The sequence below is a fragment of the Salmo trutta genome, chromosome 2 (genome assembly GCF_901001165.1).
Source record: "Salmo trutta chromosome 2, fSalTru1.1, whole genome shotgun sequence".
In the NCBI taxonomy this organism is placed as follows: domain Eukaryota; kingdom Metazoa; phylum Chordata; class Actinopteri; order Salmoniformes; family Salmonidae; genus Salmo; species Salmo trutta.
In genome coordinates this window covers 58,972,900-58,999,836 of record NC_042958.1, presented here as the reverse complement: position 1 = coordinate 58,999,836, position 26,937 = coordinate 58,972,900, and the positions used below count along the sequence as shown (strand labels likewise).

Sequence of the window (26,937 nt, the reverse complement as noted above, 5' to 3'; positions counted from 1 at the left end):
TACTGTATGCCCTTTGGCAAACATTTTGGCACATAAATCAATCTGAAAAATGACCATTTGAACAGGGTATAATAAGCTAATCATAGGTTTTTTAGGTCTCCAATGCAGTCCTTATAGGGACAATTCCTTGACAGTTAAGGTTTCTGAGGTTGAATATTCCAAAAAGCCAAGACACTCTGCGTCCATGATTGGCTTTGAAGCACAAACAAAACAACCAAAATAGCTGGTTTCAAGAGGTTTTGGCAGAGAAACAGCACTGCTGTAATTGCCCATGATCGGGCTGCTGCGGTTAGTTCATGTTGGAGTGGGGGACACACAGAAGGTTCTCCTTTCAGTGGGTGGAGTAAAAGGGGTAAGGGGGGGGGCATGGGGGGGGCATAGACTTCAGTTTGTGGAACAGAGACCTTGTTAGATTCACAGTCACAGCTGGAAAAACATCAACCTGAAGCTTTTGGTATTTTTGATATTTTATTAGGATCCCCATTAGCTGTTGCAAAAGCAGCAGCTACTCTTCCTGGAGTCCACACAAAACATGAAACATGACGAAATACAGAACATTAATAGACAAGAACAGAACTACATCAATTTGTTTTAAAAAGGCACACGTAGCCTACAAATCAATAGATAAACACAAACTATCTAGCTTTAACAACTACATTTAGGGATGCCCAGTGAGACAAACTATTTTACTTTTACAGTGAACGAGGATGACAGAACTACAGACATCCCTGACAGTTACGTACAGTGTACTGGGTATGACTATGAGTGAGTGGATAGCTAACAGAGTAGTCATCGATCTGCATCGTAATCCAAACTTCTAACAATTTGCCGCCATACAAATCATTTTATCTGGCCTCAGCGCCGTCAGTGCATTAACAATGACGACACCGCAAGCTGATAATGGACCTATGATGCATCACTCTTCCTATTCAAAAGAAACATGAGTTTGACTGGTACATACCCATGAAGGATCCGGTACTGCAGATGAGGCTGAAGAAGCAACTCTCAGGGGGAAGGGTGCCACACTTACTGCAATGAAAACAGAGGGAGGGAGGGATCAGTTAGTGTCTGAACTCTGTGGTACTGAAATAGACCCGGCCATGTTTCCCTTGGCAGAGGCAACAGACCGACCTCATGTAGATGGGTATAACATGGTGAGCAGATTCTTTGGAAGCCAAGTTCAACCACACAGCTGGAAATATTGGCTGCATTTCAGTACTCTCAGTAGTACAACTGATTCCCCCCTCCTTCCATGCAATAAATCCGCAAGTGAACAGCAAATCTGGTTTCCAAAAAACACACAACGCCTCTCCCCATGTGACCTACTTGTGGTGTGTATGTACTGACACGTATGTGTAACTGATAGATACACACACACACCACATGTTAATGTTTTTAAATGTATGTACATTTTAAAGTCTTTCGTCTGTAATGTCTTTTCGTTATGTGTCGGACTCCTGTAAGACTAGCTATCGCCATTGGCTTCGGCTAATAAGGATCCTAATGAATCAAATCAAACTCTCAAACTCGTTCCTTCTCTTCTTTCCGTAGTCTGCACTTACAGTTGAAGTCGGAAGTTTACATACACCTTAGACAAATACATTTAAACTCAGTTTTTCACAATTCCTGACATTTAATCAGAGTAAGGATTCCCTGTCTTAGGTCAGTTAGGATCACCACTTTATTTTATGAATGTGAAATGTCAGAATAATAGTAGAGAGAATGATTTATTTCAGCTTTGATTTCTTTCATCACATTCCCAGGGGTCAGAAGTTTACATACACTCAATTAGTATTTGGTAGCATTGCCTTTAAATTGTTTAACTGGGTCAAATGTTTCAGGTAGCCTTCCACAAGCTTCCCACAATAAGTTGGGTGAATTTTGGCCCATTCCTCCTGACAAAGCTGGTGTAACTGAGTCAGGTTTGTAGGCCTTCTTGCTCACACATGCTTTTTCAGTTCTGACCACAAATTTTCTATAGGATTGAGGTCAGGGCTTTGTGATGGCCACTCCAATACCTTGACTTTGTTGTCCTTAAGCCATTTTGCCACAACTTTGGAAGTATGCTTGGGGTCATTGTCCATTTGGAAGACCCATTTGCGACCAAGCTTTAACTTCCTAACTGATGTCTTGAGATGTTGCTTCAATATATCCACATCATTTTCCTCCCTCATGATGCCATCTATTTTAAGTGCACCAGTCCCTCCTGCAGCAAAGCACCCCCACAACATGATGCTGCCACCCCCGTGCTTCACGTTTGGGATGGTGTTCTTTGGCTTGCAAGCATCCCCCTTTTTCCTCCAAATAACAATGGACATTATGGCCAATCAGTTCTATTTTCGTTTCGTCAGACCAGAGGACATTTCTCCAAAAAGTATGATCTTTGTCCCCATGTGCAGTTGCAAACCGTAGTCTGGCTTTTTTATGGCGGTTTTGGAGCAGTGGCTTCTTCCTTGCTGAGCGGCCTTTCAGGTTATGTTGATATAGGACTCGTTTTACTGTGGATATAGATATTTTTGTACCTGTTTCCTCCAGCATCTTCACAAGGTCCTTTGCTGTTGTTTTGGGATTGATTTGCACTTTTCGCACCAAAGTACGTTCTTCCCTAGGAGACAGAACGCTTCTCCTTCCTGAGAGGTATGACGGCTGCTTGGTCCCATGGTGTTTATACTTGCGTACTATTGTTTGTACAGATGAACGTGGTACCTTCAGGCGTTTGGAAATATCTCCCAAGGATGAACCAGACTTGTGGAGGTCTACAATTTTTTTTCTGAGGTCTTGGCTGATTTTCCCATGATGTCAAGCAAAGAGGCACTGAGTTTGAAGGTAGGCCTTGAAATACATCCACAGGTACACCTCCAAATGACTCAAATTATGTCAATTAGCCTATCAGAAGCTTGACATCATTTTCTGGAATATTCCAAGCAGTTTAAAGTCACAGTCAACTTAGTGTATGTAAACTTCTGACCCCCTGGAATTGTGATACAGTGAATTATAAGTGAAATAATCTGTATATCTCCTCTCCTCCCTTTCTGCATCCTTTGATTTTCTCTGTCCCCTATCCTCCAGGCCGGCTCGGTCCTCCCCTCCTGCTCTGTGGCTCGACGACTCACTGCGAGCTCACAGAACAGGGCTCCGGGCAGCCGAGCGGAAATGGAGGAAAACTCGCCTCCCTGCGGACCTGGCATCCTTTCACTCCCTCCTCTCTACATTCTCCTCTTCTGTCTCTGCTGCTAAAGCCACTTTCTACCACTCTAAATTCCAAGCATCTGCCTCTAACCCTAGGAAGCTCTTTGCTACCTTCTCCTCCCTCCTGAATCCTCCTCCCCCCCCTCCTCCCTCTCTGCGGATGACTTCGTCAACCATTTTGAAAAGAAGGTTGACGATATCCGATCCTCGTTTGCTAAGTCAAACGACACCGCTGGTCCTGCTCACACTGCCCTACCCTGTGCTTTGACCTCTTTCTCCCCTCTCTCTCCAGATGAAATCTCGCGTCTTGTGACGGCCGGCCGCCCAACAACCTGCCCACTTGACCCTATCCCCTCCTCTCTTCTCCAGACCATTTCCGGAGACCTTCTCCCCTACCTCACCCCGCTCATCAACTCATCCTTGACCGCTGGCTACGTCCCTTCCGTCTTCAAGAGAGCGAGAGTTGCACCCCTTCTGAAAAAACCTACACTCGATCCCTCCCATGTCAACAACTACAGACCAGTATCCCTTCTTTCTTTTCTCTCCAAAACTCTTGAACGTGCCGTCCTTGGTCAGCTCTCCTGCTATCTCTCTCAGAATGACCTTCTTGATCCTAATCAGTCAGGTTTCAAGACTGGGCATTCAACTGAGACTGCTCTTCTCTGTGTCACGGAGGCTCCCCGCACTGCTAAAGCTAACTCTCTCTCCTCTGCTCTCATCCTTCTAGACCTATCTGCTGCCTTTGATACTGTGAACCATCAGATCCTCCTCTCCACCCTCTCCGAGTTGGGCATTTCCAGCGCGGCCCACGCTTGGATTGCGTCCTACCTGACAGGTCGCTCCTACCAGGTGGCGTGGCGAGAATCTGTCTCCGCACCACACGCTCTCACCACTGGTGTCCCCCAGGGCTCTGTTCTAGGCCCTCTCCTATTCTCGCTATACACCAAGTCACTTGGCTCTGTCATATCCTCACATGGTCTCTCCTATCATTGCTATGCAGACGACACACAATTAATCTTCTCCTTTCTCCCTTCTGATAACCAGGCGGCGAATCGCATCTCTGCATGTCTGGCAGACATATCAGTGTGGATGACGGATCACCACCTCAAGCTGAACCTCGGCAAGACGGAGCTGCTCTTCCTCCCGGGGAAGGACTGCCCGTTCCATGATCTCGCCATCACGGTTGACAACTCCCTTGTGTCCTCCTCCCAGAGTGCTAAGAACCTTGGCGTGATCCTGGACAACACCCTGTCGTTCTCCACTAACATCAAGGCGGTGACCCGATCCTGTAGGTTCATGCTCTACAACATTCGCAGAGTACGACCCTGCCTCACACAGGAAGCGACGCAGGTCCTAATCCAGGCACTTGTCATCTCCCGTCTGGATTACTGCAACTCGCTGTTGGCTGGGCTCCCTGCCTGTGCCATTAAACCCCTACAACTCATCCAGAACGCCGCAGCCCGTCTGGTGTTCAACCTTCCCAAGTTCTCTCACGTCACCCCGCTCCTCCGCTCTCTCTACTGGCTTCCAGTTGAAGCTCGCATCCGCTACAAGACCATGGTGCTTGCCTACGGAGCTGTGAGGGGAACGGCACCTCCATACCTTCAGGCTCTGATCAGGCCCTACACCCAAACAAGGGCACTGCGTTCATCCACCTCTGGCCTGCTGGCCCCCCTACCTCTGAGGAAGCACGGTTCCCGCTCAGCCCAGTCCAAACTGTTCGCTGCTCTGGCATCCCAATGGTGGAACAACCTCCCTCACGACGCCAGGACAGCGGAGTCAAGCACCACCTTCCGGAGACACCTGAAACCCCACCTCTTTAAGGAATACCTGGGATAGGATAAAGTAATCCTTCTAACCCCCCCCCCCCTTAAAAGATTTAGATGCACTATTGTAAAGTGGTTGTTCCACTGGATATCATAAGGTGAATGCACCAATTTGTAAGTCGCTCTGGATAAGAGCGTCTGCTAAATGACTTAAATGTAATGTAAATGTAAATGTAAAATGTATGTAAACAATTGTTGGAAAAATGACTTGTGTCATGCACAAAGTAGATGTCCTAACCGACTTGCCTAAACTATAGTTTGTTAACAAGATATTTGTGGAGTGGTTGAAAAACAAGTTTTAATGACTCCAACCTAAGTGTATGTAAACTTCCGACTTCAACGGTATATGTAAAAGTCCCTGTAGGTGTCCACCGCATTGCATTCACCTATCCTGTGTTTTCAGATCCGTGCAGATGAGGGGAAGGAGACTATGAGAGGTTATTGAGGAAAACATGCATGGATCAAGGAGCATGTGTAGATCATTGAGAGAATCCGAACATGGGAAAAACAATATCTCACTTTCCCACACACAGGTAAAACCATTTCACAGTACAAAACAGTGACCAGTGCACATAAACCCAGTCACCCAGCCACAGACTAAAGCCTTCATAAAAGGTCACACATACAAAGTGACTAGTCGACATCAAGCATAACACTTCTTGTTGACATTTGTCTTGTCACCATTGTGACGTTTCAAAGGCTCACAGAGGATCCACTAAACAAAACAAAATGTTTCACTTCCTGCCAGTGCCAGTAAGTGTGTGCATATCTCGCTCTCACACACACACACACACAGACAGACAGACAGACAGACAGACAGACAGACAGACAGACAGACAGACAGACAGACAGACAGACAGACAGACAGACGGTGAAAACTTAGCCTGGCAGACGCGACCCACGTGACTCACGGTGCAGGGAGAGCTGTGACCACACTGGTCTGGAAAGGAGGCTGTTTGTTAATGCAATATTCGCTCAGAAATTGTGCGGCAGGTTTGATTGGCTCTCTGAAATATTTTAGACCTCTCGCTGTTTGAATTTTAAAATCTAACAGTTGTAATGGAAGGGGGGGCGGTGCTCGAGGGCTGTGTTTTGCTGTGCGTGTTTGAGTGAGGAAGACACAGAGAGCAAACCAGTAAAAGCACAGCCCCCTTCATCATTGACGCTTTGTGCCGACAACATCAAATAGCCATCCCAGACTCTGAAGCCAGGAGGACTTTGAGAGTTATAGGTGTTAGCCAGACTAGTGAAACCCAGGCTACTTAAGAAGGAAAACAGAAAGGTGAAAGAATGAAAGATGAAAAAAGACAATAGGAGATATTTAATGATGGCAACCACAGGCCATGAAGACCTTGCTCTCCTTGCTGCCTGTTATTTACATTCCCTTCATGTACTGTACACCATGCGCTTGCTTTCTGTAATGGTAAATGGCAGATGCATTGATAATTCGTTTAACACAATGGATGACCTCGACCTCAACCAAACAACATGCAGCTCAACTCACAGGGCAAATTGGATATAGTGTAGCATAGTTGTTTACTGGTACTGTGTACATATGCAGTGTACGCTTCTGTTAGTGTGTGGAGGTAAATATGAATGAAACAGGAAAGTACAGCATGGTACAGACAGTGTAATACGGTACTGACCTGATGAGTGGGACATTGTCCAGGGTACAGCACAGCTCAGGACCCCTCTGTAGAGACAGCTTCTCCTCACACGACTGATTATACAGCCTGGATGAAAACAAAACAACATAGACCTTTACTTTACACTTTTGCTGTCAAATGGAACATACTTTACCCACTGGGCAAAAACTAGGTGAATCAACGTTATTTCCATGTCATTTCAACAAAATAATAACATTTGATGAAGTTGCATCAACATGGAAAACTGATTGGATTTGCAAAAAGTAATCAACGTAAGGGAATTTCGTATTTTTTTCACCCAACTTTTTACCTGAATCCAATGAGAAGGTCATTTTTTTGGTTGATTTCACATTGAATTCCTGTTAGTTGACAACTCAACCAAATGTAAATCAAAACTAGACGTTGAACTGACGTCTGTGCCCAGTGGATAACTTTTCTGAGGGAATTGTATTCCTTATTAAGGCATATTTGCAGATGGAATTATTGCATAATCCACCTAAGACAGGTGGCTATCCTGAATGGACTGTGTGACCTTTGTGAGGTGAGATGAGAGCATAAAGTCACCTATTAGTTATGCTTCGACACACGCAAAGTCTTGATCAGAATGCGTCCCCACAGAACACCCACCACTACTAAAGTAAACACATCTCGCATAACACTATTGTGAGGACAGACACTGGGAGACAAGAAGCAAGTACAGGGAGTGAACCTTTAATAAATAACTGACAAGAAACAAACAAGGACAGCGTCTGGACAGGGAAAACATAATGACAATAATGCTGACACAGGGATCAAACCGAGGAACAGATAGGACGGGCAATCAATAAAGTAATGGAGTCCAGGTGAGTCCAGAGATGCGCTGGTGCGCGTAATGATGGGCAATCTTGCGCCCTCGAGCGCGAGGGAGCACGCGTGACAGTACGCTGAACTCACCGCTGGAGTGCCTTCCACTTTGCTTAGATCACGGGAGTGATAACATTTTAACAGGTTCACATGGCATAATTTAGAGGACTTCCTATGACCAGGGGTTTCAATAAGATAGTTCAAATCTGACACTTTGCGCAACACAGTGAAAGGACCACAGTATTTTGCCTGAAAAGGTGAACTTACAAGAGGCAGAAGTGCAAGTACACGATCACCGGGACTAAACTCACGCAGCTCAGCCTGTCCGTCATATTTCAGGTTCATTTTCTGTTGAGAACATTTTAGTTTTTCTTTCGCCAGTTCACCAGCCCTATACAACTTCAGCCTAAAACCATTTACATAGTCAATAAGGTTCCGAGGTGGTTCCTCAGGCAAACAACCATCCTGCAGCACTGCTAAAGGCCCACGCACCTTATGACCAAACACTAAGTCATTTGGGCTAAACCCTGTGCTTTCCTGCACTACTTCACGAGCAGCTAGTAACAGCCAAGGTAACCCATCCTCCCAATCTGCAGACAGTTCTGTACAAGTATGCACGAAGCAAGGATTTTGGGAGCCTGCCGAGCCAATCGAGGCAAGGAAACCTCTCGAGCCAGCTAAGGCGTGGAAGCCCGACGTGCCAGCTGAGGCACCCCCAGTTCCTTCGGCAGCGGCACCCGGACCCGACGTCACCAACAAAAGCAAAAAACTCCCTGATGCTTCAAATATTGGTGTCAGCATTCTGTGAGGACAGACGCTGGAAGACGAGAAGCAAGTACAGGGAGTGAACATTTAATAAATAACTGACAAGAAACAAACAAGGACAGCGTCTTGACAGGGGAAACATAACAACAATAATGCTGACACGGGGATCAAACCGAGGAACAGACAGATATAGAAAGGGAAATCAACAAAGTAATGGAGTCCAAGTGAGTCCAAAGATGCGCTCGTGCGCGTTAACGATGGTGACAGGTGTGCGTAATGATGGGCAGCCTGGCACCCTCGAGAGCCAGGGAGAGGGAGCGGGAGCGGGAGCAGGTGTGACAACTATGTTAACGTCTCAGTATTGAACCACACAACCAATCCACACATCAGGGCTATCATTATGCCCAAATGATGGTACAAATTTAACTCAAAATAGTTAAGCCTATAGGTTAAAGTTCTCACTTGATGGTTCTCTGTATTTGTTGATGGGTGCTTTGGAGAACATTGACGCAGGTACTGAGGCAGGTACTGTTGTATTGCATGTGTCTGTCTACTGATCAGAGAGTACACTTTATCTTGTATGATTTCTAGAATATTTATATATCAAAAACATTTAAAGTGATTATTTGTGTACTTGTTTGGCATTTTACTGGATTGTTAAGAACTAGCAACTTAAGCATTTCACCGCACCTGCTATAATATCCACTAAACTGTACCGACCAATGAACTATGATTTGAATTCCCTGTTGAAGGAGTGTCAGTAGAATGCTCCTTACAGTCAAATGTGCAGGTGTAGTGCAGGTACGGGTTTGGAATAGTTGTTTGTTTTTGCGTGGGCAGGTCTGCTGCTTGTGGGAAAAGCTTGGAATTAATGTAGCACCCAGGCATGTTTAATCCCTGTTAACTTCACACATACCACAGAAGTAATTCTCCCACTCCTAAAAGAATTTGCATGCTGTTGCCTTTCCCCAAAAAGTTGCTTCCCATCCCTGCTTTCCCATAATTAACCCATTACTCCTCTCTCTCTCTCCACGTGCTCTCGTTTCTCCCCTCTCCCATATTATTTCTCTCTACGTTCTCCAAATTTGTCTCCATCCTCCTCCTCTCTCCATTTCTCCCTCACCCGTTTCTCTCATGCCTCACTATGTTTGAATAAGGCAGTCGGGCTCAGGAAGTCTAGAGGGGGGCCTTGTTGATGTAGGCTGAGAAAAGATGGAGTATTCCCTCTTGTGAAACGAGCCAGCCATAAATTATAAAATTTCTCCCGAATGAATGTTGAATAAGCAGACTTGTTGAGAAGGTACGGTTTCTCTCACCCTTTTACAGTTCATATTATCACTCTAGCTCACAGTGTGAAGAGCTGGTTCATAACCGTTCAAAATTAGTTTGCTGCTTTGACATTTAAAGCACGGACGTCAGCAGGAATTTGGGGGTTTTGATAAAGATGATAAAATTACTGAAATTGCTTCTGATTTTCTTGAGTGGAAGTCTACAACTGTGTGTGACACTTTCTAGGTAAAATCAATGTGAGGCCTAAATAACATAATGGTCCCCTGTGTCCCCATGGGGAGACTTAAAAACATTCTACCTCACTTTATCATCACATCCCCTGCGTCACTAGGGGCGCTAAAACTCTAGTTTACTTAATTCTACACACAGAAACACAGGCTCTTCCTCGTTCTCCCTTCGGCTAATCTGACCACGACTCTATACTCCTGCTTCCGATGAAGCAGACGCAAGGCTACAAGACTGTTTTGCTAGTACAGACTGGAATGTGTTCCGGGATTCATCCAATAACATTGAGGAGTTTACCATGTCAGTCACAGGCTTCATCGAACATATACAAACCAAAAACCATGGATTACAGGCAATATCCATGCTAGGCAATATCCACGCGCCGCTTACAAGGAACGAGACACGGATATGGTGCATACAAGAAAGCCCGCTGTGACTTCCAACGAGACATCAAACAAGCAAAAGGACAATATAGCAGGAAGGTGGAATCCTATTAAACCTTCTTCAACGCTCATCGTATGGGGCAGGGCTTGCAGACGTCAACAGATTACAAAGGGAAACCCAGACGTGAGATTCCCAGTGATGAAGAACTCCTCAACGAACTAAATGCCTTTTAAGCTCGCTTCGAGGAATACAACAATGAGTCTTGCGTGAAAGCCCCTGTTGGTCCAGATGACTGTGTGTTCTCGCTCTCCATGGCCAATGTGAGTAAAACGTTTAAACAGGTTTACACTCGCAAGGCCGCCGGGCAAGATGGAATACCAGGGTGCATTCTCAAAGCAGGCACAGATCAACTGGCATGTGTCTAGACTAAAATGTATATCCTTGTCCCAGTCTGTAAACCCAACATGTTTCAAGTTCACCACCATTGTCCCTGTTCCCAAGAACTCCAAGCTAACCTTCCTAAATTACTATCGCCCTGTAGCACTCACATCTGTAATTATGAAGTGCTTTGAAAGGCTGGTCATGACACATATAAACACCATCATCCCAGACACCTTGGACCCACTACAATTTGCATACCGCGTCAACAGATCCACAGCTGATAAAAACTCAAGTGCACTTCACACTGCCCTCTCCCACCTGGACAAGAGGAGAAATAACTTTGTGAGAATGCTGTTCATAGACTACAGCTCAGCGCTGAATACTATAGTCCACTTCAAGCTCATCACCAAGCTGGGGATCCTAGGACAGAACATCTCCCACTGCAAGTGAATCCTGGACTTCCTGACGGCCAAGCCCAGGGGTAGGCAACAACACCTCCGCCACGCTGACCCACAACAAGGGGGCCCCTCAGGGGTGTGTGCCTAGTTCCCTCCTGTACTCCCTGTTCTCCATGACTACTTGGCCATGCACGACTTGAACACCATCAAGTTTTCTGATGACACAACGGGGGTAGGCCTGATCACCGACGGCGATGAGACAGCCTACTGGGAGGAGGTCATAGACTTAGCAGTGTGGTGCCAGGACAACAACCTCTCCCTCAATGTCAGTAAGACTAAGGACCTGATCATAGACTACAGGAGAAAGAGGGTAGAGCACATCCCCATCTGCATCGACAGAGCTGTAGTGTTCATAGAAGACATTTAGCTCATATGGTAGGCTTGCGTCACTGGGCAGCTCGATAGTTTGCAAGCCCTGCCACATCCGACAAGCATCAGAGCCGGTGAAGTAGGATTTGATTTTAGTCCTGTATTGACGCTTTGCTTGTTTGGTAGTTCATCTGAGGGCATAGCGGGATTTTTTTATAAGAGTTGCGATTAGTGCTCCACTCCTTGAAAGCGGCAGCTCTAGCCTTTAGCTCAGTGCGGATGCTGCCTGTAATCCATGGTTTCTGGTTGGGATATGTACTTACGTTCACTGTGGGGACGTTGTCGTCGATGCACTTATTTATGAAGCCGGTGACTGATGGGGTATACTCCTCAATGCCATTGGAGGAATCCCGGAACATATTCCAGTCTGTGCTAGCGAAACAGTCCTGTAGCTTAGCATCCGCTTCATCGGACCACTTCCGTATTGAGCACGTCATTGGTACTTCCTGTTTGAGTTTTCGCTTGTAAGCAGGAATCAAGAGGATAGGGTTACTGTCAGATTTGCCAAATGGAGGGCGAGAGAGAGCTTTGTACGTGTCTCTGTGGGGAGTAAAGGTGATCTTTCTGTTGAAATGAGGTAAAAAAGGATTTCAGTTTTCCTGCATTAAAGTCTCCAGCTACTAAGAGCGCCGTTTCTGGATGAGCATCTTCTTGTTTACTTATGGTCTTATACAGCTCGTTGAGTGCGGTCTTAGTGCCAGCATCTGCTTGTGGTGGTAAATAGACATCTACGAAGAATATAGATGAAAACTCTCTTGGTAAATAGTATGGTCTACAGCTTATCAGGAGGAACACTAACGCAGGCGAGCAAAACCTTAATATTAAAGATCGTGCACCAGTTGTTGTTGACATAGAGACGCACACCACCGCCTACGATCTTACCAGAGGCTGCTGTTCTGTCTTGCCGAAGGCACGGAAAACCCAGCTAACTGTATATTATCCATGTCCTTGTTCAGCCACGACTCGGTGAAACATAGGATATTACAGTTTTGAATGTCCCTTTTATAGGATAGTCTTGAACGGAGCTCATCCAGTTTATTCTCCAGTGATTGCACGTTCGCCTGTAGAACAGAGGGTAAAGGCAGATTAACCACTCGCCTACGCAATCTTAAAGGGAGTGCTCCTAATCTCAGTTTGTTACCTGTATAAAAGACACCTGTCCACAGAAGCAATCAATCAATCAGATTCCAAACTCTCCACCATGGCCAAGACCAAAGAGCTCTCCAAGGATGTCAGGGACAAGATTGTAGACCTACACAAGGCTGGAATGGGCTACAAGACCATCGCCAAGCAGCTTGGTGAGAAGGTGACAACAGTTGGTGCGATTATTCGCAAATGGAAGAAACACAAAAGAACTGTCAATCTCCCTCGGCCTGGGGCTCCATGCAAGATCTCACCTCGTAGAGTTGCAATGATCATGAGAACGGTGAGGAATCAGCCCAGAACTACACGGGAGGATCTTGTCAATGATCTCAAGGCAGCAGTCCTTCGCGGCGTAACACATTACGCCGCGAAGGACTGAATTCCTGTAGCTTGTCAATGATCAACATTACGCCGCGAAGGACTGATCTCAAGGCAGCTTGTCAATGATCTCAAGGCAGCAGTCCTTCGCGGCGTAACACATTACGCCGCGAAGGACTGAAATCCTGTAGCGCCCGCAAGGTCCCCCTGCTCAAGAAAGCACATATACATGTCCGTCTGAAGTTTGCCAATGAACATCTGAATGATTCAGAGGACAACTGGGTGAAAGTGTTGTGGTCAGATGAGACCAAAATGGAGCTCTTTGGCATCAACTCAACTCGCCGTGTTTGGAGGAGGAGGAATGCTGCCTATGACCCCAAGAACACCATCCCCACATCAAACATGGAGGTGGAAACATTATGCTTTGGGGGTGTTTTTCTACTAAGTGGACAGGACACCTTCATTGCATCAAAGGGACGATGGACAGGGCAATGTGCCGTCAAATCTTGGGTGATAACCTCCTTCCCTCAGCCAGGGCATTGGAAAATGGGTCGTGGATGGGTATTCCAGCATGACAATGACCCAAAACACACGCCCAAGGCAACAAAGGAGTGGCTCAAGAAAAAGCACATTAAGGTCCTGGAGTGGTCTAGCCAGTCTCTAGAACTTAATCCCATAGAAAATCTGTGGAGGGAGCTGAAGGTTCGAGTTGCCAAATGTCAGCCTCGAAACCTTAATGACTTGGAGAAGATCTGTAAAGAGGAGTGGGACAAAATCCCTCCTGAGATGTGTGCAAACCTGGTGGCCAACTACAAGAAACGTCTGACCTCTGTGATTGCCAACAAGGCTTTTGCCACCAAGTACTAAGTCATGTTTTGCAGAGGGGTCAAATACTTATTTCCCTCATTAAAATGCAAATCATTTTAGAACATTTTTGTGGATTTTTCTGTATTTTTTTATGTTATTCTGTCTCTCACTGTTCAAATAAACCTACCATTAAAATTATAGACTGATCATTTCTTTGTCCGTGGGCAAATGTACAAAATCAGCAGGCGATCAAATACTTTTTCCCTCACTGTAAATGGTTAACCAGACTATCTGCACTGACCTTATCTTGCACTGACTCTATGCACACTCACAATATTATATACACACTATATACACACTCACTCACACACACTACACTGACACTCCCACACAAACCCACACACATTCACTACATATGCACACATAAAACACACGCATACCGACAAAACACAAACAGACCTACACACCCACGCACCCATACACTTTTACACCCATCATATGCTGCTCCTACTCTGTTTTTTTATTTTACTCCTATTATCATCTATCTAGATGCCAAGTAACTTTACACTGCCTTCATGCACAATTGAAGTCGGAAGTTTACATACACTTATGTTGGAGTCCTTAAAACTCGTTTTTCAACCACTCCACAAATGTCTTATCAACAAACTATAGTTTTGCCAAGTCAGTTTGGACATCTACTACATGCATGACACATGTAATTTTTCCAACAATTGTTTACAGACAGATTATTTCACTTATATTTCACTGTATCAAAATGCAAGTGGGTCAGAAGTTTACATACACTAAGTTGACTGTGCCTTTAAACAGCTTGGAAAATTCCAGAAAATGATGTCATGGCTTTAGAAGCGTCTGATAGGCTAATTGACATAATTTGAGTCAATAGGAGGTGTACCTGTGAATGTATTTCAAGGCCTACCTTCAAACTCATTGCCTCTTTGCTTGACGTCATGGGAAAATCAAAAGAAATCAGCCAAGACCTCAGAAAAAACATTGTAGACCTCCACAAGTCTGGTTAATCCTTGGGTGCAATTTGAAAATGTCTGAAGGTACCACGTTCATCTGTACAAATAATAGTACGCAAGTATAAACACCATGGGACCACTCAGCTGTCATACCGCTCAGGAAGGAGATGCATTCTGTCTCCAAGAGATGAACGTACTTTGGTGCGAAAAGTGCAAATCAATCCCAGAACAACAGCAAAGGACCTTGTAAAGATGCTGGAGGAAACAGGTACAAAAGTATCTATATCCACAGTAAAACGAGTCCTATATCGACATAACCTGAAAGGCAGCTCAGCAAGGAAGAAGCCACTGCTCCAAAACCGCCATAAAAAAGCCAGACTACGGTTTGCAACTGCACATGGGGACAAAGATCGTACTTTTTGGAGAAATGTCCTCTGGTCTGATGAAACAAAAATATAACTGTTTGGCCATAATGACCATCGTTATGTTTGGAGGAAAAAGGGGGATGCTTGCAAGCCGAAGAACACCATCCCAACCGTGAAGCACAGGGGTGGCATCACATTGTTGTGAGGGTGCTTTGCTGCAGGAGGGACTGGTGCACTTCACAAAATAGATGGCATCATGAGGGAGGAAAATTATGTGGATATATTGAAGCAACATCTCAAGACATCAGTCAGGAAGTTAAAGCTTGGTCGCAAATGGGTCTTCCAAATGGACAATGACCCCAAGCATACTTTCAAAGTTGTGGCAAAATGGCTTAAGGACAACAAAGTCAAGATATTGGAGTGGCCATCACAAAGCCCTGACCCCAATCCCATAGAAAATTTGTGGGCAGAACTGAAAAAGCGTGTGCGAGCAAGAAGACCTACAAACCTGACTCAGTTACACCAGCTCTGTCAGGAGCAATGGGACAAAATTCACCCAACTTATTGTGGGAAGCTTGTGGAAGGCTACCCGAAACGTTTGACTGAAGTTAAACAATTTAAAGGCAATGCTACCAAATACTAATTGAGTGTATGTAAACTTCTGACCCCCTGGGAATGTGATGAAAGAAATCAAAGCTGAAATAAATCATTCTCTCTACTATTATTCTGACATTTCACATTCTTAAAATAAAGTGGTGATCCTAACTGACCTAAAACCTAAAACAGGGAATTTTTACTAGGATTAAATGTCAGGAATTGTGAAAAACTGAGTTAAAATGTATTTGTCTAAGGTATATGTAAACTTCCGACAACTGTATCTACCTCAAATATCTCGTCCACCTGCACAAAAATACAAAAAAAAGAAATGCATGAAATGTATGCACTCACTACTGTAAGTCGCTCTGGATAAGAGCGTCTGCTAAATAACTAAAATGTCAAATGTAAAAAAAAATGTACTTCCTGTATATAACGCCATTCTTGTGTATTTTATTCCTCTAATATTACTATTTTTTGTTTTATTTAATTATTCATTTTTAACTCTGCGTCGTTGGGAAGGGGTCGTACGCTAGCATTTCATGGTAAAGTCTACACCCGTTGTATTCGGCGCATGTGACAAATACAAATGGATTTTGATTTGATTCATGGTGTGTTTAGGACCTGCTAAACACACCATGTACCTAGTGTGATGTTTATCCACGTAGATACAAACTATGCCGTACTACTATCTTTCCGATTTGGTCCTGCCGTACATACCTACACGTACGCTACGGTCACAAGACGCAGGCCTCCTAATTGTCCCTAGAATTTCTAAGCAAACAGCTGGAGGCAGGGCTTTCTCCTATAGAGCTACATTTTTATGGAATGGTCTCCCTACCCACGTGAGAGACGCAGACTCGGTCTCAACCTTCAAGTCTTTACTGAAGACTCATCTCTTCAGTAGGTCCTATGATTGAGTGTAGTCTGGCCCAGGAGTGTGAAGGTGAACGGAAAGGCTCTGGAGCAACGAACCACCCTTGCTGTCTCTGCCTGGCCAGTTCCCCTCTCTCCACTGGGATTCTCTGCCTCTAACCCTATTACAGGGGCTGAGTCACTGGCTTATTGGTGCTCTTCCATGCCGTCCCTAGGAGGGGTGCGTCACTTGAGTGGGTTGAGTCACTGACATGGTCTTCCTGTCTGGGTTGGCGCCCCCCCTTGGGTTGTGCCGTGGCGGAGATCTTTGTGGGCTATACTCGGCCTTGTCTCAGGATGGTAAGTTGGGTGGGGGCTGTGCCTTGGCAAAGTGGGTGGGGTTATATCCTGCCTGTTCGGCCCTGTCCGGGGGTATCATCAGATGGGGCCACAGGGTCTCCTGACCCCTCCTGTCTCAGCCTCCAGTATTTATGCTGCAGTAGTTTATGTGTCGGGGGGCTAGGGTCAGTCTGTTATATCTGTAGTATTTCTCCTGTCTTATCCGGTGTCCTGTGTGAATTTAAGTATGCTCTCTCTAATTCTCTCTCTCTTTCTTTCTTTCTTTCTTTCTTTCTTTCTTTCTCTCTCTCTCTCGGAGGACCTGAGCCCTAGGACCTTGCCTCAGGACTACCTGGCATGATGACTCCTTGCTGTCCCCAGTCCACCTGGCCGTGCTGCTGCTCCAGTTTCAACTGTTCTGCCTGCGGCTATGGAACCCTGACCTGTTCACCGGATGTGCTACCTGTCCCAGACCTGCTGTTTTCAACTCTCTAGAGACAGCAGGAGCGGTAGAGATACTCTCAATGATCAGCTATGAAAAGCCAACTGACATTTACTCTTGAGGTGCTGACTTGTTGCACCCTCGACAACTACTGTGATTATTATTATTTGACCATGCTGGTCATTTATGAACATTTGAACATCTTGGCCCTGTTCGGTTATAATCTCCACCCGGCACAGCCAGAAGAGGACTGGCCACCCCTCATAGCCTGGTTCCTTTCTAGGTTTCTTCCTAGGTTTTGGCCTTTCTAGGGAGTTTTTCCTAGCCACCGTGCTTCTACACCTGCATTGCTTGCTGTTTGGGGTTTTAGGCTGGGTTTCTGTACAGCACTTTGAGATATCAGCTGATGTAAGAAGGGCTATATAAATACATTTGATTTTTGATTTGAACATCATACCCAACAAGCCTACGAGGATAACAACAATACCTTTTCTGGGGTTATCACCTTTACAAATAAATCAATTTTCAATAACAAACCAAATCAGTGACTACACAACAGTTAATGTTTGGGCAACTGTTATCCCACTAGGCACAAACTGATTGAATCAACGTTGTTTCAACGTAAATTGTCAACGTATTGCGACGTGGAATCTATGTGGAAAATACATTGAATTTGAAAAAAGTAATCAACTGTTGTTATGTGAGTGTTTTGAGGGTGACATTTCAACCACAGGACTATGTCATAATGGTAACCAAATTTCAACATTGACAAACCTAAAACAAGGTCTGATCTTCAACGTCATATCCGATATCAGAAAAAATACAAATAGGCACCACCTACTGGAGAATTGATCTATCTACAGCAACCTTATGGTCTCCCATCCCAGGTTTAAACCAAGCCCAGCCCTGCTTAGCTACTGTATGATATTTGTCACTTACTATTAACATTGTGCTATTGTGAGAATGATTGTTGAGAGGTCTCCACTTAAAAAGTAAATAGATTCACTGTTGATTTCAAAGGGTAGGTTTAACAGAACAAATTAAATGTGACCATACTTTATCACTCATATCATATATTATGCTATTTATGCCTATATAGCATTTACAAAGTCATCAATAACTATTGTTTCAATTCAACCCAGGAAATAGACAATACGTAGGCCTAGAGTTTAAAGCTCTAGTTGATTTCAAATGTAATGATATTTAGGGATATTTAATTATTTTTGGTTGTCAACGCAACCAAATATCAACATTTGAAGCAGGATCTTCTGCTTGGATAATTCCATCTGTGCCACTGAGTCTGGTTTTAATTCCAGTTTGTCTACAAATTAATAATTTATATGTTAGATTCACATCTCCATCTCAACCAAAAATAATAAAAGTTAAAGAATCGGACTAAATCAAATCAAACTTGATTGAAAGTGCATTTAAAAGTTTGATATAGTCCTATTCTTTAACTTAGATGTTTGGTTGAAATAGAGACGTGAATCCAGCATATTAATTATACATTTTTAGACAAACTGGAATTAAAGCCAGACTAAGTCAGTGGCAGATGAAACTATCCAAGCAGAAGATACATCTCCTTCAAATGTTGATATTTGGTTGCGTTGACAACCAAACACAATTCAATATCACTTTTGAAATACAATAAATAGCCTATTAACGTTTTCACAAATTATATGTTGGATTCACGTCTCCAATTCAACCAAATAAACAAAATATCTGACAATGTATTCCCATTTGAACTTTGCTGTGCTTTTAAATGGTTGAATAGACATTTGGGTGACAACCAAAAATCTAATTTTTATTTATTTATTAACATTTGGTTGTGCTTTTAGATGGTTGAAAGCGATAACACATTGGATGGTGATAACACATTGGATGGAAATTCCACAGACTATTTTCTTTGTGTGGGTGAACAGGTTTTAATCTCATTGATCAACGTCTCAACCAAATATTACCCAATTATCCATGCTGAAATGACGTGGTGTGTCCACTGGTATCCTTCTCTATCTCTGATCCCCAAAGAATGACATCAACTGAAAGAGTATTAGTTCTCTTTGTTATGGATAATGACATGTGGTGAGTTCATACATTTCAGTTGAATGCATTCAACTGACTAGGTATCCCCCTTTCCCCTTTCTGCTATAGATAATGACACTGATTATGGGTGAGTCAACATTAACATTAGAAAGTTGAATATAAAGTACAGTACCAGTTATCCACGGGGCAGACATGCTGGTTGTAGAGGGCCATGGCATATCTGAAAATAAAATAGAGACACGTTTTTATCAAAGTGTTACATAGTCAGTAGAACGACAAGATACAAGTTAGAGTGCTCAGAACGAGTAAAATAGCAAACAGTCGCAGCCTGACTTCCCACTAGCTGGGAAAAATTCTAGGAGTGTATTGCACTACCCTAAATACATAACTAGATGTTAATCTTTGTTTCATGCAATAGCTACATCCCAACGCTATGAACCACACAACGGTTCTGCTGACTCATCAGTTGGTGGTTCCGATGCCTTTGTCACTTACCATATTAACAAGGGTCATAGTTTCAAGTTACCAGACCCAGTTTGCTGCAGTCAAAAGATGTCCGCATGAATTAGTGCACAGCCACCTCCATGGCCAGTGGTCTAATTGTACACGTCATGTGGACATCCTTTGACTGTAGCAAACTGGGTCTGCACTATGCATTCCTCTTTCTCTGAAGGTTATCTGTCAACCGCTAACCGGCTCAAAACACAACATGACCACGACTCCAGAGAGTTCAGCCCTCTGGGCAGCAGTCTCTTATCTGACGGTTGAAAATAGGCTACTAAAGAGAGAACATTGGGTTTCAACCACTACCTATCAGGATCAGATCACGCAGTGTTCTCGTGCACACTCACTAGATATCATAATGGAGACAAAACAGAGTTGCATAATAGACTGACATTGATGGGGCACTGGGTTCTGATAAGATCACATAGAGGATCACCCCAAAAAACATGCTGACACAACAACATGAAGAGACGTTTAAAGTTTCCCCATACGGTTTGAGAACCTCTATTCAATATCTATTGATTGCGGGGGATGATAATGTGGCAACGCTTAGGTCATGCCTATCGATCCCCCTTCGCTTAGGTGAGTAAACAAATATAGGGGGGTTTGACCTTCTGGGGGAAAAGCAGAAATCCTGACAGAAATCCTGACAGACCTGAGGGGGCACTATCTTCAATACACCTAAAATGAATGCAACTCATTGGCTGCGACCATGTGGCCTAACCAGTAATAACTCCCTATATAATTGGTTAGGAAAACTTGGGACCCTAATGATCACACATCACATCAAATTGAATAGCATACTTCTGTTGTGCTTAACTTAGTTACTCAGATTAAATCTTTATAAGACCTTCTCTGAAGACATCTCTCCTACAGTAAATACACAACCCTTTTTGACAAAGGACTCATGCTGTGCCCAAGCTAAACATACTATAGTGTATGTCTCTGGGTTACGTAAGGCAGAAGTAGACCCATAAACCCACAGGCAGGCAGGCGTTAAGTGTCTATGAAACAGCAGGTCTGGAAACAGCCTGGCCAGGGGTTGCCAAGCAGGGTTACTATCGCAGTCTCAGACAGGAGAGACAGGGAAGCTTTTGAAAATGGGTGTGAAGAAAAATCGAGCGCCCACGATACAGGGGTTCCATAAGGTACAGTCCAGTAGAAGGTACTATGTCTTGTCACACTGGACAGAGAGAGAGAGAGAGAGAGAGAGAGAGAGAGAGAGAGAGTTGAGGGTGGTCAAAAACAGTAACCAACCTAAAGTGCGTATGAAAAAAGGTGTGTGCCTCATCTCTCATGGAAACTCATTGCAGCCTGCATACCTGAGATCTCTCTGCACCCTTTGGAATACAAGGAAGCCTTTATGCTGTACTTTTAGAAAAAAAAGGTCCTACAGTATCTGGAAACTAAAAAGTTCAAGGTAGAAAGAACCCTTTTGGTTCCAGGTAGAATAACCCTTTTGGGTTCCATGAAGAACCCTTTCCACGGAGGGTTCTCCATGGAACACAAAAGGACTCAGTCTGAAACCAAAAAACGTTCCTACCTGGAACCAAAAAGGGTTATCTAATGGTGACAGCCGAATAACCGGAACCTTTTTTTCTAAGAGTGTGCAACACACAGTTCCCAATTCTGAGTTGATAGAAGTTGCACCTAACTGCTGGTACAGGGTCAGATATTATTTGTCCTCCAATGCTTACAGTTAGGATTTGGGCTTGGGTTATCTGATCCTAGATCTGAGAAGTGGCATTCTTGACTTGGCTGGGTTGCAATGTCCATTCTATTTAGTGTGCCTGTGGACCTTGGCCTTACTGCAGAGTCTCTCTCTCTCATTTGCAATGACTTGAAGTCAACAGTTAGCTAGAGAGTTGTGTTATCTAGCGCTTCTGTGAAATTCCCAGAGTTTAATGACCTCAACAAAAACACTCTTTCATTTCAAGGAGCACTAGAGAGTGCTGGCCAAGCCACACACCTCACAAGTATAACTTGATACTCCACTGGGTCCCTGGGAAAAATAACAAGGACATTCTGTAAAGATTTAATATTGCTTTGTTCAAAACTATTGTATCTATGGCCTGCGGTGTAGATTTATGTGTCTGTATGTTTTGGGGGGGGGGGGGTTCCATCAAGTGTAACAAGTCACTCAGCCCTTTTCGAGGCTAACAAGTTCTTATCTTAAGAAAGACAGGCAGGTGAGAGGAGATGTCCAAACACATTATTTTCCCAAGCATGGTGGCTTTGCAAGATAAGGTAGCAGACACACATAATATATCCTATCTATCTCAGAAGCTCTCTGAGTAGACAACTAAGGTGTGACAACTCCTGTGTGTGAGGCTACACAGCACAAATCTCTTCTGAGAGAGAATGATTTTTTTTTGCTGTTTTTTGAACAGAACATTGTAAAAATGGCAGCAACGTGCTGAATTGTGAGTTCAACTTACATTTCAATAAAAAAACGGCAATACAAACATAAATACATGTTCATCGTCAAATGTTTAGCAGGACAACCATAGCTGGAATGCCACTGCAGAGGAAAAGCTCAGTCCTGCAGTGGATCAGTTCCAGTTTAGTTGAAGAGCGGGTCTGGTGAAGTATCTTACAGGTAGAGTTCTACTATCTTTGTGATACAAAACTATTGTGTAACATCAAGCCTTTCAGCTCTGCTCAATAATGCGATAGATAAAGTGAGATTTGGGGTTACTACTGTACAGAACAATTAAAAGAGAACGTTCAAGAAAGAGATTCTAGTTAAGAACTAGGTTAGTCTCTCTACCAGAGGGTGCTTCAGGAGTGGACTGGGACCAGAAATCAGCCCTGACATTTCTAACACACTGGCCCATTTTTTTGGTCGAGTTTCCCACACTGGCAATTTTTTTCCTGGAGGCCCCCATTATTAGCCAAACAATGATCATTTTGAACACAAAAAAATCCAAGTTACACAGGCCCACTGGGCTAAAAATGGACCAGCCCATCTGGCATTTGTGTGCTTGACTCATGACTGTTCTGAGACTACCCTGGAACTAATATTATGTTCAGGAGGTCTCTCTTGTAAAAGAGATTTCTAGTCTCAATGAGATTAACCTGGTAAAATAAAGGTTAAATAAGAGGTATGGGTCTCTACTGCTCTGGCCCTCTGGCAGTGCATTCCACTGTAGCAGTGATCACAGCAAGCCCAGGCATCCCCTCCGTCTGAACACCAGTCACACACAGCTGGTGCTAACACGTGGGACGGTACACAACCTTTTTATTTATTTACCTCCCTTTCTTTAACTTATTACCCCTTTACTTACTTCCTCTTCCACTCAATCTCCAACTCAACTGTTCCTCTCACTCTTTTTTGGCCGTCTGTTGGCTTTTCCATTGCCTTTTCTCACAAACTGCATTTGTAATATACAGGGGAATAGATTCTCAAGAGGCCTGCTAAATCCACAATGAATATTTCGCAATAACCATCTCTAAAATTACAGCCAAAGGAACCTGATACCATCTGACCACCTCAATCCAACCCACGGACAGATGCCAAAGGGTACATCAACCCATAATAACAGCTCTTCTAGCTCATTTCATCCATACAGGCTGCCTTTATTGCCAGTTGTTTCAATGTAAAGGGTAATTAACACTTTTGTGGCAGGAGTGCAATTAAGACACTAGCTGAATAGAGGGATGGAGAGGCCCAACAGGATTTGCTTGAATTTAGATGTTTGATGCATATCAGTCAGCAAGTAATCCATGGCCAAAGAGAGAAATGTTGGCTTTCCATCACCTTATTTTTAAGCTCAACTTAACTTAATTTAACTTAAGGCTTCTTGAACTCAATGAAGTTCATACTTTTTCAACACAGTCTTTCAAACAGTCTCACGTGTAGTTACATGTTTTTTCTTTGTCTTTACAGACAACTTGACCGAAGATCAGTAAGGTTTCAGTCTTATAGAATTGTAACTGTATCAAAGTGACAATTTGGTACAATCTGCGGTTATGCACATTTTAGAAGACCGTGGGACAGCATACCCTACCCTGACTGGGGTTCCTCGAGAATACACAGTAGATCCGAAGGGAAAAAAAACAGAACACTTTTCCTTGTACTTCTTAGTTAGGCTATACTTACACAACCCATATTCCAGTGATGGTGAAGACAGGTAGGCTGATGGGTATGATCACCCAAATAGACATGTTGATCACTTTGGTCTCTGTGGTCCACTAGGTACCTGTGCCTCCAGAGGAAAAAAAGGGATAAATCCACTTCTCTCTCCCTCTTCAACTTCAGTGATTGAAGTCCTTCAGGCAGTCCATAACAGGCATGCCTTCCATAGCAAACATCAGGGCTGATTAAGAATCTGTAATGAAACACGTGTATTATGGTTATTGCATTATAACGTAATAACATAGAAGTATGGATAAAGGTAGCGTACAGTAGGAGAGCAAGGGCAGACGGAGTTTCCATCATACCTTTGCACCTTTCTAGGAAATCGTTCAAGATCTGTAGCTAGTTTTCCCAAATCCAGGAAAAAGTTATGTTCCAGAACATTTTCCAGAAGCGTAGATTTCTTCTCTGGTCGTTTGCTTAACGTGTTTTGAAGCAAATCATATACAATTCCTGTGTTAAAGAGAGGCGAGATCAGATTTATTGCTGCTGTTCATTCGTCCGCCTTTTTTTTTTTTGCTTCGGGAGATGTTTGTCTCCGCTGCGAAAAAGTATGTAAAGAGAGCCAGCTGTTGCACCTAACTCCTCCCACCAAGGAGAGCTTTTTGTAAAAAAAGAAGAATAAAATGACAAGACAATATATCCCAGTAGCCTATCAGTGATCTGCGACATATTTTTTATTTTCTTCTCTATTTCTAAATGTGCTGTACTCTGCTTGTTTTTCCAAATACTACCTCGCTACAATACTGCATCACTACAATAAAGTGTCTCTCTCCCATGCAATCTCCACATATGCCATTGTTCAAACAGATGCAGTTATTCAAACTTATCAAAGAAGTGTGATAAGATAAATAAACAAGAGTATACGTGCGTGTGGTGTGTGTGAGACAGTCATCATTCTCGGACGTCAGAGAGTGGTACCCTACCTACTTGCTTGTCGTAAAGATGCGAAATGTCTGTTCGTCATTAAAAACTCTGTACATGATCTTCATAAGTCACTGATAAGTGGCATTGTTTATAAGCACATCTACAGATGACTCGTTGCTGTTGCGAGATGAGGTGAAGTTCTTGGATCCACCTCTGGTTCTGAAAATCGTTGTCACAACTGCATTCAAGGCATTTACTTAGTCCGCAGAGCACTACAACAAACCTGCCACCCGAGAATAGCGGTTTATGTTGTTTTCTTTTCTATTCATTTTTCTTGAATGAGTTTGGTGCAGTGGTGTTTCTCGGGTAAATAAAATACAGTGGGACTGCGGGGGCTCACGCGGCAGCGGCGGTAACTCACGTGCACTGTGGTTAACTAACACGCTTGGCTGAATGTGGCCGCGTGGGCCCAGCGCTGCTTTTAAAAACGTCAACTTTTTGAAGAAATGAAAAAACAGAAGACATAACACACAATTCAGAGTAGTCTAGTCACGAAAGAGAGATGACTGAAGAGTCTGAAGAAGGTTAGACATCTTACAGACCGTTTTGTACATTTTACATTTTAGAGTGGCCTTTTATTGTCCCCAGCACAAGGTGCACCTGTGCAATGATCATGCTGTTTAATCACTTTCTTGATATGCCACACCTGTCAGGTGGATGGATTATCTTGGCAAAGGAGAAATGCTCACTAACAGGGATGTAAACAAATTTGTGCACAAAATTGGAGAGAAATACATTTTTTGTGCGTATGTAACATTTCTGGGATCTTTTATTTCAGCTCGTGAAACATGGGACCACTCTACATGTTGTGTTTAAATTTTTGTTCAGTAGAGTATATTTTTTTTAAATAAAATAATTACATACATTTTTATTGGGATACCAATGTTGCATTCTCACTTCGCGCGCACACCTGTCTGTGGTTGACACCTGTCTTTCGTTATCTAAGGAGACCCACAAAAAGGGTGTATGCGCAGTGCTGCCACAGACAGGAAGTCAAAGGAGCGTGCGCCGCAATGCCAATTAAATTAATATTCATTCATTTTGATTTAATACTTTTTTTGTGCACTGCTTGGTAATGTAGGCCTAAATGATTATTAAAATGAACTTCATTAATTCAATAAATACATGATGAATGTTGAAATAGAGTGTAGGCCTACAATACAGTAGGTCACTCTGACTCTGTGCAGCTATAGGCCTACAATACAGTAGGTCACTCTGACTCTGTGCAGCTATAGGCCTACAATACAGTAGGTCACTGACTCTGTGCAGCTATAGGCCTACAATACAGTATGTCACTCTGACTCTGTGCAGCTATAGGCCTACAATACAGTAGGTCACTCTGACTCTGTGCAGCTATAGGCCTACAATACAGTATGTCACTCTGACTCTGTGCAGCTATAGGCCTACAATACAGTAGGTCACTCTGACTCTGTGCAGCTATAGGCCTACAATACAGTATGTCACTCTGACTCTGTGCAGCTATAGGCCTACAATACAGTAGGTCACTCTGACTCTGTGCAGCTATAGGCCTACAATACAGTAGGTCACTCTGGCTCTGTGCAGCTATAGGCCTACAATACAGTAGGTCACTCTGACTCTGTGCAGCTATAGGCCTACAATACAGTATGTCACTCTGACTCTGTGCAGCTATAGGCCTACTACCCTACTTGCTAAACTTATTGTATGGTAAGGATTCTACACAGTTTCAATCCTCCAGAAGCTTCTGTGGACTGAAATGTAATGACTAGAACGGAAAGCTGCTATTGTTTGTACTAAAAGTCATATACAGAATCTCATAATGGCATGATGTATCCACGTGATGTATCTTCTCCCTTTCATATAGTATCATCTGATTCATCCCACACATTCAAAGTCCCCTTTTGACCCTCTCCATGGCATAGACCAGACTATTATAATGGAAGACTAATCCCATTGTTTCCACAGGAGGGCAGTAACTACTCAGCTGGACTTGAATGACATCATGAATCCCATCTTCCTGTAAAGCAACTCAAATCCAAGGGTGATGGGGAATTACAGACGGTTTGGATTACATGGAAGAAGCCAGAAGGTAACAGACTGAAAGTTTCTGTAGGAAATGTCACA

General features: G+C 43.6%; 1 protein-coding gene across 3 annotated transcripts in view; it reads right to left on the bottom strand.

Moving 5' to 3' along the window:
- The window catches only part of LOC115158975 (transmembrane protein 150A), a 37,991-nt gene extending 12,812 nt beyond the window's left edge, over nucleotides 1-25,179 (bottom strand). Inside the window, exons 1-6 of one of the 3 annotated variants that reach the window (XM_029708408.1) lie at nucleotides 24,834-25,179; nucleotides 24,213-24,360; nucleotides 23,872-24,100; nucleotides 19,438-19,485; nucleotides 6,662-6,748; nucleotides 962-1,029 (exon numbers count right to left, since the gene is read on the bottom strand). In XM_029708408.1, coding sequence (XP_029564268.1) covers nucleotides 962-1,029; nucleotides 6,662-6,748; nucleotides 19,438-19,485; nucleotides 23,872-23,936 — 268 coding nt within the window. In that variant the 5' untranslated portion in view covers nucleotides 23,937-24,100; nucleotides 24,213-24,360; nucleotides 24,834-25,179. Of the gene's footprint in view, nucleotides 1-961; nucleotides 1,030-6,661; nucleotides 6,749-19,437; nucleotides 19,486-19,760; nucleotides 19,907-23,871; nucleotides 24,101-24,212; nucleotides 24,796-24,833 lie in introns of those variants that run through there. The other 2 variants (XM_029708403.1, XM_029708409.1) reach the window with 2 other exon arrangements.
- Nucleotides 25,180-26,937: the final 1,758 nt, after the last annotated feature.